Source organism: Leuciscus leuciscus (genome assembly GCF_965113295.1).
Source record: "Leuciscus leuciscus genome assembly, chromosome: 10".
Lineage (NCBI taxonomy): Eukaryota > Metazoa > Chordata > Actinopteri > Cypriniformes > Leuciscidae > Leuciscus > Leuciscus leuciscus.
This window is the reverse complement of record NC_138734.1, coordinates 37,684,607-37,697,708: the sequence shown is the minus strand read 5'-3', so window position 1 is coordinate 37,697,708 and position 13,102 is coordinate 37,684,607. Positions and strand designations below refer to the sequence as shown.

Below are 13,102 nucleotides of genomic sequence, written 5' to 3'. Positions count from 1 at the left end.
GATCTGCCATGCGAGCCTTCTCCCCTGGGGCAGACGGCACCCCGAGTGTCAGCTCGGCTCACGGAAGCTCACACACACATTCGAGCGCATACGTCACAGCCAGTCGACCACGGGCGCCCGGGGAGAGTTGTCCTCTGTGACTGTGGAGGTGGCGAGCGTGTTAGTGCTGGTCATTACGACACGCAAACGCACACAGACATGTGCATCAGGGTTAAAGACGGAGCATGTTTGCTCGCCGGCAGTAATAGGCAAAAAAAAAAAAAAAAATGAGAGCGGAATGCAAGCTGTTTATGCTAAAGCATGTTTATGCACAGATGGAAGGAGAATATTAAAAATATGTACAAATTATGCAAAGCAAACAATGAATATGTAAACATGCAAACTGCATGCGCACATTTAAGTGGAGTGATCATAAAACCGTACACTCGTATGTAAAAAGCACAAGCGGAGTGAAGGGAGGAGCTGTCAGCGGCGCTACTGTCAGTGTGAAGGATAAGAGGGATGTGCGCGGGGTCAAGGCAGACTCGCCGCTGAGCCCCAGGAGCCGAACGATGACACGGAGCATACACATCTCAATAACAACACTGACACTGTCAAATCTCCAGCCATCACTGCACTGTTAGCGGACGCTCAAATCCAGCTCTTTAATTATTAATCCCTTCCTCCAGAGTTTCAGGAAGAGCCCGTGCACATATATCACTATCAAGGGTTCGCCCTCCTGTCATACTCGCAGCACAAACTCCTTGACAGTTTCTTAAAGCCCATGAGGCACACAGCGGGACCCACACACACACACACACACACACACACACACATATGCGCACATTCATTTCAGTGTAGCTGTCCAGGGAAACTTTCAGAGTGAAGCGAAACAAAGGTAAGGGACAAAGAAAACCCTGACAGACAAAGATCTAACACAAAGACTGGGACTGTCAATCGATTCAAACATTTAAGGGAATGAAGTGCGTGACATGTTCATTAAATAATCAAATTAATTGCATAGAAATTAGCCAAAAATTATAATTCTGTCATTGTTTACTCGTCCTAATGTTTGTTCCAAACCTCTATGACTTTCTCTTTACGGTGGAACATAGAAAAAGACTTGAGATTTTTTGACCATACAATGGAAGTCAATGGTAACCAGAACTGTTTGGTAACCAACATTCTTCAAAATATCATATATCATTAAAGTCATACAGGTTTGGAACAACATAAGGGTGAATAAATGATGAATTTTAATATTACTAATATATATTAGATGTTGTATCTTATTGTTGCACGTCATGTGCAAAAGTTCTCTTCAATTTATTGTTTATTGTTGCTGGTCTCAAGCTAAATGTTCACACCCAAGTCACAGGAGCAACTATATATATTGTTTGACTCTGTAAAAGCTTAACCTTTAACCTTAAACCTTTTTATTTTACAATTTCTTCAAACTCTTTTTGGTCGGCTCCCTAGAATACTGATTGCGACAGAATTCTGATTGGTCAATCGTGGTCATGCACTGACCATCCTGTTTGGGTTTATATTGCTCTAAAGATTGGCAGTAAATTATTGAACCAAGTAAATTATTGTTCAGACATAACCATTTAGCTTTAGAAGACAATATATTGTGTTTTGTCCACAGCTAGGCGGACTTAGTTCACATAGGAATTGTGGTTGCATTCCATCTGCACTCATTTTTAATTGTTTGTCCACATATACGCAGACAGATGTCTATGGCCAATATGTTTTGCTCCTTTTTAGTGTTCTGCACCACGTTTTTAAAAAAAGTTATGTTGGGCCTGCGCTGAGTGTGACCTTGTGGAAACCTTGCTCAAATTGAAGGGAAATTCCTTGCTGGGGAATTACAATTAAAAGTATTAATATGGTTTAAGTGCATATATTTCTTTAAAGTCATTAACTGTACTGAATTAACATTAAATTGACAGCCCTAGCACAGACATGAGATGCCATGCAGGAAAACCCCTCAATATCAGGAGATCATTGTGTTTTCCTGAGGACATCACACGAGTTAACTGAAATAACGAATCGGGTCGTGGAAATGCTGATAATCAGTCTAATCCTGGCTGTCCCAGTAAGCCAGTTAATAGCTTAGACCGTGCCCGCCACTTTATAGCATTCCCTCAGGACCCAGGAACCTGCCTAGACCCCGTCCTGCTATCATCTGGTGCTGGCGATTCTGCTAGACAGAAACAGGAAGAGAGAGAATGAGAGAGAGAGAGAACGCTCCGTCACAGCTGCCAACTGTGTTTACAGCTGCACGGCATCAAACATTCATCAGATGCCATCTTTACAGTCTGTGATGTGAAGCAATCAGCATTTCACAGCCTGTCAAATGATGTCGAAACCGCTTGCTACCTGGCAGTGTCAAAAAGGGAAAGAAAAAAAATCTTAAACACGCTCACACACACAAACACGCGTGCAGGTTTTCCTTTCTAGTCCAGACTACTGACAGACGTAGCAAGCTCATATGTTAAAATATTAATTCTACTTAAATACTTAAAAGACTCTAATGACAGCAAAGCTCCAAATCAGCTTTCAAGTGTAAATAATCTCTTTTTTCCTCACCCTTCGATCCCTTTCATCTTTATTGAAAAAGCTTGAAACTACAGAGTTCAGAAGCAGCAAATTTGGCCAGTTAATGCCTGGCTGAGTAATGCTCATTTAGCCTGTGGTGGAAACTTTTTGGAGTCTGTTTGCTCTGTGTAATGCGCTGTAAGAAATTACTTTGCTTAATGCTTACCATCCGAATTGTCACCGGCCTGCTCTCGACTAATACCTGTTCTCATCTCGGCCCTGTGTGAGTGTGTGCATGCATGTTTGGACAGTGCTGTAGCTCCATCTACAGGCCACAGTGAGACATGCAGCAGAGAACTCTGTGTGACCCCTCTGCAGTCTCCACTGATGTATGCCACATTCATCTTTCTCAGTAAGTGCAAGCCACATCTAAAAAGTGGTATTTTATAAAGATTTTATCTGACACGGGCCCTCCTTCTTGGACTTACTGTAGTCGTCTGACTTTATAAGTGCTGTTTCTAGGCTCATTACTGTTGCATAAACAAGCAATAAAAAATATTCAACTATGTAAGCAGTCTGTCTGGTAAAGAGAGCACGGCCGCATGCTTTTGGGAGATATATTAAGCGTTTTTTTTTTTTCTCAAATGCATATGCAGATGCTCCTAATGAGACTGGAAATATTAAAAACAGTGCCTTGGGTGGACATGCATAAAAAATTCAAAAGAACACTTACAGTGGGATTTATGCAATAAAAATCAGCATAACCACTAAAACCTCACAAAAGTTTTTAAAAAAGTAATATATGTAATACATGTTATTACTACTGATACAAATGTATTACATTGTAATATATATATATATATATATATATATATATATATATATATATATATATATATATATATGTATATGTAGGCCGACTACATTTAGTTTAAAGTTAAGCTTTTGTTTTGAGGTAATATCCTTATAGTGTAATTATACAATTAAGGATTGAGTAATATTAGATAATAACATGTACTGACTATACGGTTAAGGTTTGGGGTTGCGCTTTACTTTAGGGTACCAGCCTTTACGTTAAGAAAGTACTGGGTAATATAAGGTAACTACATGGGTTATTATTACCTAGTTATTAACCATTTATTGTAATTACTATAATAATTGCATAGTATGTACAAGGGGTACAGGCACTGTAAAATAAAATGTTACCAAATGTAATAACTTAATCTTAATCATGATATCAGTATCCTATTGTCTGATTTCTTATGCTTACTTAGTGTAAAGTATCTTGTTTTAAGGTAGAGAGAGTTTAAGGTTTTAGATCTTTTTTTCCTGGAAAACAAGACAAAAAATGCTTATGAAGTAAGTTATTTTTGCAGTGTTTTGCTTGTTGTTGCACGCTAGGTGATTTTGAACAACCTTAGCCATTCAAAGTTATAAGCCAAATCACTCAACTAGTGACTTTACAGGTGCACTTATGTTAAACTTAACTTCCCTCCTTCAGAGGTCCAATCAGAGTTTCTTTGCATAACAAAGAATATATTATTATACAATATAGAAAAGTTTAGTGCATATATATATATATACACATGCACAAAGCAGAGGATATTCAAACGAAAACACATGCACCCACACACATATTTCCCACTCTCCACAGATGAAAGCTGTGTTTTGCGAGAGGGAGCGTGTATATGCGCTCTGCTGTGTGCAGGTCGGGGTGGTGACCTCTGGGATTTCCAGCACTGGGGTGGGAGTGTGTTCCGGGAACAGGCGCTGCCTGTGCAACCTACAGACCTGGACAAAGAAACCGCAGCACCACAAATGCATTATAAGTTGCGTAAAGTGTAAAAGCTACAGGACAGAGACTCCACTGACTCTATGAATAATGTATTGTAATGTATTTTAAATATATGTTTGTAAAGTAAATAGTAGCCTCTCTCCACTGGCTACTTTGTGTACTACATTCCAAGTATACAGGCCTACATTATAAATTAAACGGCTGACACGACTACGATGACATGGATTGGATGAGAACACGTCGAGGAAAGCACGGTCTCCTCTAATTATGCTCTTCTTAGAGGCAAGCATCTGTCAATGTCTGACTCTGTTACCTTATTACGGCAGCCTACAGATATGCATACACCCATAGAGCGAGAGAAAGACAGATATGTGTTTGTTGACCCTTGTGGGTTACGCGCTGTTTTATAGACGTCGTGCAACATGTATGGTAATTAAACGTTGAGAGAGAGTACAAAAAAGCATGAAACTGGTCTTTAAAGCTATAAAAAAAACGCATAGTTGAGATTCACCCCTCCGGCCTGTTGTTTCTAAAGCCTAGACGATTTACACAGGTGCCCTATTTTAATTTTTCCTGTCATTTCCATAGCTCAGCATCACCTGCACAGCTTTGAACGCAGTGGTGCGGAAACAGGCCACATGCTAGTGGAGAAGAGATGATATTCTTTCTGTTCTCAACCCCACGTGTGCAGACAAAGATAGAGCGGGCAACAGGACGTCCCACGCCTCTTCCCAGCCTGACACCCCGTCTCCTCAGGTGGATGGGCACACACACACACCTCCGATGACTCCCCTTCAGGGGGCACTGCTCATTCCAGTAGCGAGGCGCAGCGGCACGGGAGACTGCACATTATATTACAGCTTCAAGAAAGCCTCGAAAAAGAACTGCTTGTGTGTTAAAGCATGGATAAAAATGCTACCTAATTCCTACAATAAAACACTGATCTGCTCGCTGGAACATACATCGGAAGGGCTTAAGCATTAAAGTTTAGCATAAAGTGCCGATGCTATACACAAGCGTTCAAAAGTTTGGGGTCAGTATGATTTTTTCAATGAAAATTAATACTTTTATTCAGCAAGGACACAAACTAATCAAAAGTGACAGTAAAGACATGCATGTTGCAAAATATAATATAGCACATTTTTCTGAAATATTAAGCAGCATAACTATTTTCAACATTGATAATAATGTTTCTTGAGCAGCAAATCAGCATATTAGAATGATTTCTGAAGGATCATGTGACACTGAAGACTGAAGTAATTATGAGTGTAGTAAAATACATTCAAATATATAGAAAATAGTTATTTTAATTGTAATATTTCACAATATTACAGTTTTTACTGTAATAAATGCATTCTTGGCATTTGAACCGTAGTGTAGGCCTATATAACAAACAGATCAATGGAGGAAAGCAAATCTGATTCTACTTCACACTCTTTTTTTTTACTTTTTGCCATTGTTTAATTGACAGGAAATGATTAAAACCTAAATCTGTCACGATTTGCAGTGCAGAGAAGATAATCTGTTCGCAAGCAGTTTATTAACTATTTCCCTCTCGGCGTTTTTGTTTTTTTAAGTTGCCACCCACCGCCAGCATTTATGATAATTGTGACAAAACATTCATGGCCCTCAGAATATTTTGTAGCATGAAGATCTGAACATGCAATATAATCAAAAGAAGGAACAGAGCCTCTGCTTTTAAACATTATTTAGCATCCCTTTTTTTTTATCAACACTTGAATGTGAGCAACATTGTGAACTTTTTTTTTTTTTTTTTTGACTACAACGTGCCTAAGCAAAGCTTCTATCACTTGGTTTTTCTGCTCCTTTTTTGCCTGTGTTTTGATCCGGAGCTCCTCTATTCTTACATAAATCAGTAATAATGTTGTGTCATACAGAAAATTGAAAACGAAACGTGCAAACAAATGACGATCCAAACAAGAAACCATGAATCCAAACAGAAAGAAGAGAAGAATCCAATTGGAAACGCAACACCTTTACAACAGAGATGTAAAGACAACGACTGACAATCTAAGACTGAAACACAGGAGTATACAAGAGGCTAACAAGGCACAGGTGTGGTTAATGGATTAATATGGTGAATAACAAGGGCAACTAATGAAACAAAGGCAAACAGGAACTAAACCACAGGAAATTAAACCAGAAGCAGCAAGGCAACAGAATATAAAAATAAGAGTCCTTGAACACAAAACACATGGGAAACCGTGACAGAATCGAACTGAGAAGCTCAATGAGTCTTGAGGACATGTATTAACCTCTCAGCGATGACTCCAAACACATAATTTATTACGGTAAAACTCACTTCCCTTTTTTTTAAAAAGAAAATCAACAACAAAAAATCTCGTAATGTGGATTAAATTGTGGTGGGAGTTCAATAACAGTTGTTTATTTTAAAAATCAACAGAAAAAAAAGAAATCATTGATTCACAACACTTTATAGCTACACCCTGACAGGCCAGGGCCAAATGAGCACGGTCTGTTTTCAGTCTTGTTAAAAGTTGCTATTAAGGAGCAGAGCGTTTTCTTCAAAGAAGGATTACTCAGATGCGGTCACTGACCTCAGGTTACTAAAAGGGCCACAGAGTTGAGATCTAGTGGTATGAAGTCTTACCAGGAAGGCTGTAATACTCCTCCGTTTGTTCTCCCACTGGAAGCAGCTGTTAATATACTGCAGCGTATAGAGAATGGCCACGCTGATCTTCCTCACTCGATAGATATTACGTGCTAAAAGCTAATGGGGACAAAGCAGTAGTTAGCAAGATGTGCCTGAGGACATAATGCTCACAACATGACATTCACTCAGGTGTAAAGAGGCTTTTAAACTGAAGGTTCATAGGTGATAAATATTAATAAGTCAAGTCATCTTTGGTGTCTAAAGAGCTTTAGGCGGTGCTGGAGGAAAAACTGAACGTAATGAGTCTCTGAAGGTGCAAACAACAAAGCTAATATTAAGAGAAAGTGGAAAATATTGTGCTGTAATTGTTGATGAAGATCACCTTTTTGTTAAACTTCAGGTTGTCCTCTGCAAACATTGTTTCTTTCGGCTGGAAGGTTTTGAATCCTGCTTTGATCTGGGAAAGAAGAAGAAGAAAAACAAGACTTTTGTCACATAATGACTTGACAGCTTTTAAGAACTTGAATATAACCTTAACAGAAAGTTAATTATGTTTGAATGACGTTTTGTTTTAGTAAAGGACTCTCAAAGCATCTGATATCATTCATATTATTAATAAATAATCATATTTATTTTCTATGATGCACTTACAGGGTTGTAGAGGACATCCAGCTCCACAGTGATGCTTCCTTTGGTCGCCCTTGATAGATTATTATTCTTCAGCATTCTGGTTATTTGTTGGCCATTGGAAACCTAAAGGCAAAGTAGAGATATTGTAGTTTAACATTGGCACAATGATAGAAACTGTGCAACAATTATTATAAAAACTACTTATTTGTGTGGTACTTACAGTCAGCAAAGGAATGGCAACTTTTCCCAGGAAGTCTGGAGCTTTGTCCCCATCATCATGATGGACTGTCAGCACCAGAACATCATGGATGTCCTTAATGGGGCTGACGACATGTACAAATCAATGTGATATCAATACCATGAGCATGCATAATGACATAATGAGACATCTATCATTTTAACTTACAATGTTAGGGCTGTTCTCCATTCAGGATTCAGGGTTTTGGATATCGTGTGAGTTTGCAGTTTGCTATTACCGAGCTCAACGGTACAAAAGGGGTCACTTTTACCTGATTAAGTACAAATATTTTGACATTATTATGACTGCATAAATATTTATAATAGGCAATACTTCACTTAATAACTGTACAATATCCCTTACATACATTATGACACTATATTTAATTCAGATAAGTACCACTTATATCTGTTGATGGAAGATCTGTGGCTTTTATTAACTTGATTTGAAGATAGCCAACATCCTTCAAGTCCCGCAGGAAGTTTATCGGTCTCTGTAAATACAAATGACCTTTTATCTTAAAATTTTTTTAAACATATAATAATATTTATTTCATATCATATTAATCATATCAATTTACATTGAGCTGGAAGGTAACAAAAATAAATCAAGAAAAAACACAAGAAAACTAAAATAGCACTATGTAATACCCACATATTGCTCCTGCATCCTCTCAAAGGTCTTGGGGTCATCTAATGGAGCCGTCTGGATGTCTGAGATGGATGCACCAGAACACGGGGTCAGTGTGACCAGAAACACCAGTTGACCATAGCCTTGGTCCAGCGAATGAGTATATAACTGCCTCTGATTGTTAGGAAGTCTGGTCAGGTCAATTTCCAGACTGTGAAGAGTAGAACCTATTAGTATTTCATCAATGGATAAGCATATGCAGTGGTTTTCAAAAAGCACATTATGAATTTGTGCTTTTGAGCAATACTTTAGGTTGTGGCCATCAGATCAATGCAATATGAGAGAGTGGGGTAAGATGTGTCAGTGAGTATGCTGTATTGCTACTAGTGATAGAAAGCATTGTCTCCAAATGAATTACTAATACAAAATGTCACTAGATAAAATATTCAAAATATTAAAACATCTGGTTTAGTAAAATGTGTAATATATGCAGCAAAATTAGACATTTGGAATGGGATTGGGGGTTTCTTGTGGCTTTTTTTAACTGATCATAAGTGACAAAGGCATTAATGTTACAAAATATTTATATTTCAAATAAATGCTGTTCTTTCAAACTGTCTATTATTCAAAGAAATAGCAGGTATCACCTTTCCACTAAGCAGAATAACTGTTTTCAACTGTGAAATGTTTCTTGAGCACCAACTCAGCATATCAGAATGATTTTTGAAGGATCATGTGACTGAAGACTGGTGTAATGATGCTAAAAATTCAGCTTTGCCATCACAGGAATAAATGAAATGTTTAAGTATATTAAAGATATACAATTTTAAATTGTAATAATATTTCACAATATTACTGTTTTTGCTGTCTTTTTGATCAAATAAAAGCAGCCTTGCTGAACATACAATATGAAAATTCTTTACGACCCCAAACTTTCAATGGCAGTGTATGTGTTCACTTGAAATGTACGTCCTGAAATACAGTATATTTAGGCATTTTAGTATACCTCTATCCTTTTTGTAATTAACTAGTGGACAAACTGAAGCAAAAGGTGACACAGCTTGCCCGACTCCCCCTCCTTTTAAAACTTTTGAACTTATAAAACAGTATGCGAAGTGGCTCCAGCAAACTTACACTCCCCAGAACTCCTCTGACTTCCTGCCCCTCTTGCAGCAAACCTCCACCACAAGATTCTCCTGTGCATCCTGGAACTGGTTAAAGTCGAAAGACTCTCTCCACTGCGGGTTTGCCTTAATACACAGATTCTGCGACAGAAAGATAGACAAGCAGGAACCAGAAAGAGAAGTTGTTGTGTCAATTTTAAGGGACTCTCAAAACAGAGACAGCTAACATGACAGGTGTATTAAGCCTTATTCAGTAAGACTTCAATAAGACATGTGGTGGAGGAGGAGCAGCCGTCTTTAGGAGAACACATCCTCTCTTCTCGCTGGGATTATAAACTCTGACAGCATCCAATTAGAACTAGTTTTGTTCAACAAGCAAACATGCCCAAACAGAGCCAGGGGGCTCAAGAAAAAAGATGACATGAGAATACAAGACTAGCTAGTTGGAACCATTGAGGGCGGGAGGTAGATGAGCAAGGTATTCTGGGTATGCAAATGAGCCGAACAAGCATCAGGAGAGACGCCCTGCCAGACACGGCTGATCTAATGAGAAGCCTCCTCTGTCACCAGAGCAGTGAAGCCTGGGAGAAGCCATCCGAAAGAGGGGGAGGAAGGTGTGTAAAGCGGACGGAATATCTAAAGCGAGGTATGTGAACAACTAAGAAAGTATGGGAGGAGGAAGAGGGGGAGGGAAGGGTTTAATGAGGTATTGAGAGAAAAAAAAGGATAGATGTATAGAAACAAAGAGACGGGATGATGTAATGAGCACGGGAAAAAGAGAAAGCAAGAGAAGCAAAAAGATGAAGGGGGAGAGGGATGAGCTCACCTTGCTCCTGACCCTCTGGTCTCCCAATCTGAAGCGTACGTAGATGTCTCCGTGACCGCAGTCGGGCATGTCCTGGCCTTCCACCAGGATGACGGTGTAAACTCCAGTCCAAACCTGACTCTTCATGAGTCGCCCAGCCTGCGCCTGGCTTACCGGCTGACCCTGGAACAGCCAACATATACAATTAGGCATTCAATGTTTGGGCCAATGTTGCTCTCTCAGCTCATCTTGTTGATCATAAACATGTTTTTTTTTTTTTATGCTGTGCAAACTTAAACATTCAGTTTTTGGTGTATTTTTCATTGCTGCTTATTTAAATATGTTACCAAGGTAACATATTATACTTGGCTCGCATAGATGAGGTTTTGACGAAATTGCGAGAAAGACTTGTGATAGCCTTGGAACCAGGTTCTAATTGAAGACATGTTTGTACTGTAAATAAATGTTTTGCAGCATACACCATCATTTTACATAAATAGTGTGGTTATGATTTTAAACACACACACACACAACATATGTATATTATGTACTGTATGTACATATATACACAAACACTGCTGAATTTTCAGCATCATTACTCATTACATTAGTCTTCAGTCACATGATCCTTCAGAAATCATTCTAATATGCTGATTTGCTGCTCAAGAAACATTTCTTATCAACTACTAGATCAATGTTGAAAACAGTTGTGCAGCTTATTATTTTTGTGGAACTGTGATACATTTCACCAATTTTTTATTTCTTTAAATGTAAATTACTATGCTGAATAGAAAGTTTGTAATAAATGCCACATTTGATCACTCTAGTGTGTCCTTGCTGAATAAAAAATAAAAAGTACTGACCTCAAACTGTCTGTTAAAATTTGGTATTAAAAGCAAAGGGACAAATATAATTTTGAAGCAGGGATCTTCTCCTTCTGAGTTATGACCTACTATAAATAAATTAAATGTACGCATATATAGTAGAATATGGCATGTTAAAACGCATTTTCAATAAAATTCTATTTCTGTTTCTGTAACAAAATATATCATGAAATAAAACCCTTCTAAAACTGCTAGTTGAAATGTGCAGGTGATCCCCACACCTCGGAGAGAGAAAACAGGTCCATCAACACGACTGCAGATGGATAAGTACACAGTACAGAGATGACTTGTGGGTTGATAGCCCTGCACTTTCAAAAAACACAGCATCAGGAAGAGGCTGGTCTGTTCTGCCAGTAATCACAGACCAGAGAGCTGTTTTCCCACCTGGCTGCTCGGAGAGTGTGACTGAGCCTTTGCTCCATTAGCATCACACACACACACTCGGCACAGCAGACAAACCAGCATTAACATTTAATGTAATGGCCACATCTCCATAAACAAGCCTCTTTAAAGAGAGAGAGAGAGAGTGGGGGATAAGGGGGGTAGTTATAGAGGAAGCTGAGAGAGAAATATAATATTCATCCAAGCCAAGTCTTCCCAAGTGTTTATTTTGGACAAATTTGTGATCGGCGTGGCCAATAAAACAATTCCGCTTAAGAGTAAGTGGCCCCAAAAGAGAGGCTATTCCTGGTGCTAAAAGAGCTGGGGGATTGCCTCCATATGGTGGAGCAGCATGGGGACAAGGGGACAAGCCCAAAGCCGTACCCATTTGGCTAGAGCTTCAGTGCTGTCCGTCCACAGCTGTGATATTACATCCCAACATCTGGGTTATAGCTCACCATGCCTGGGAATGAGCCATCACACATATCCTCAGCATCTTACACTGGCATAGTGCCTCAAAGACTACACACACATACACACACTCCAGACACTGTCAGGAAGAAGAACCACATGCTATGTGCCAATACCGCTGCCCGTTTCCATCTCAAAGACAGCGTGGCATGGCTGTGAAGAAGGAAGTGTGATAGAGGAGGAGAGGTAAGAATTGAGAGACATGTTCTGCCTGTACTGATAGGTGTCAAATAGAACTAGATCTCAGTTGATTTGGCAGAAGACACTGCAGTGGAAACACCAACAAAACACATACTGATCTATACCTGATCACATAAACTAACAACACGTGTGCTTTTGAGCCAGTCTCACAAAAACTGGCTTCATGTTTCAGACATTTTAACCTAAAATCAAGTGAAAGAAGCAAGAAATTATATTTTGAAGCTATAAGATGGTTGCATTATTGCAATTAATTTAAGCACATGTAACCCCCATGTCAAATTCTATTGCTAATGCAAATCAGATTTTATATAGTATAATTTGATATTTAGTTTATAAATTTATATGTGAATTTTAACATGTATTTCGTAAATATACATCATGATAGTTCTTGTATAGAATAAAAATGGTGCTGATTTTAATAGAGAAAGATATTTTGTCCTGACAATATATATATTATATAATAAAAACATAAGCAAAAAAGTTTCATTTTAGTCAAAAAAGGCAAGTGGACAATGTAGCTACTGTACAAAACTGATTTTGGGACAAATGAAAATTATGTATGGAACTGTGTGTTTATACTTTGCCTGCTTTATGCCACTAAAATGAGAAAATGTTGCTGATTTGCTAACATGTATGCATTAGATTAAACTGAGAAGGGTCATAGCACTTGCGATATTGTTGACCTACTGTTAGTTTAACTGCTTCTATTGTTCTCATTTGTAAGTCGCTTTGGATAAAAGCGTCAGCTAAATGAATAAATGTAAATGTAAATTATTTTAATAAAGCTA

The 13,102-nt window shown here is 38.5% G+C and overlaps 1 protein-coding gene and 1 long non-coding RNA gene across 4 annotated transcripts in view; one reads left to right on the top strand and one right to left on the bottom strand.

Annotated features, from left to right (window-relative positions):
• LOC309508127 overlaps positions 1–13,102 on the top strand; it is a 746,145-nt gene that overhangs the window by 157,573 nt on the left and 575,470 nt on the right. The gene's annotated exons all lie outside the window — the stretch shown is intronic.
• The window catches only part of mctp2a (multiple C2 domains, transmembrane 2a), a 51,278-nt gene that overhangs the window by 24,318 nt on the left and 13,858 nt on the right, over positions 1–13,102 (bottom strand). For all 3 annotated transcript variants that reach the window (XM_082183184.1, XM_082183186.1, XM_082183185.1), the window contains 9 exons: positions 10,399–10,560; positions 9,583–9,713; positions 8,473–8,659; positions 8,218–8,311; positions 7,987–8,089; positions 7,801–7,903; positions 7,602–7,703; positions 7,333–7,407; positions 6,948–7,067 (listed from right to left, as the gene is read on the bottom strand). In XM_082183184.1, the coding sequence (XP_082039310.1) occupies positions 6,948–7,067; positions 7,333–7,407; positions 7,602–7,703; positions 7,801–7,903; positions 7,987–8,089; positions 8,218–8,311; positions 8,473–8,659; positions 9,583–9,713; positions 10,399–10,560 (1,077 nt within the window). The remainder of the gene's footprint in view (positions 1–6,947; positions 7,068–7,332; positions 7,408–7,601; positions 7,704–7,800; positions 7,904–7,986; positions 8,090–8,217; positions 8,312–8,472; positions 8,660–9,582; positions 9,714–10,398; positions 10,561–13,102) is intronic.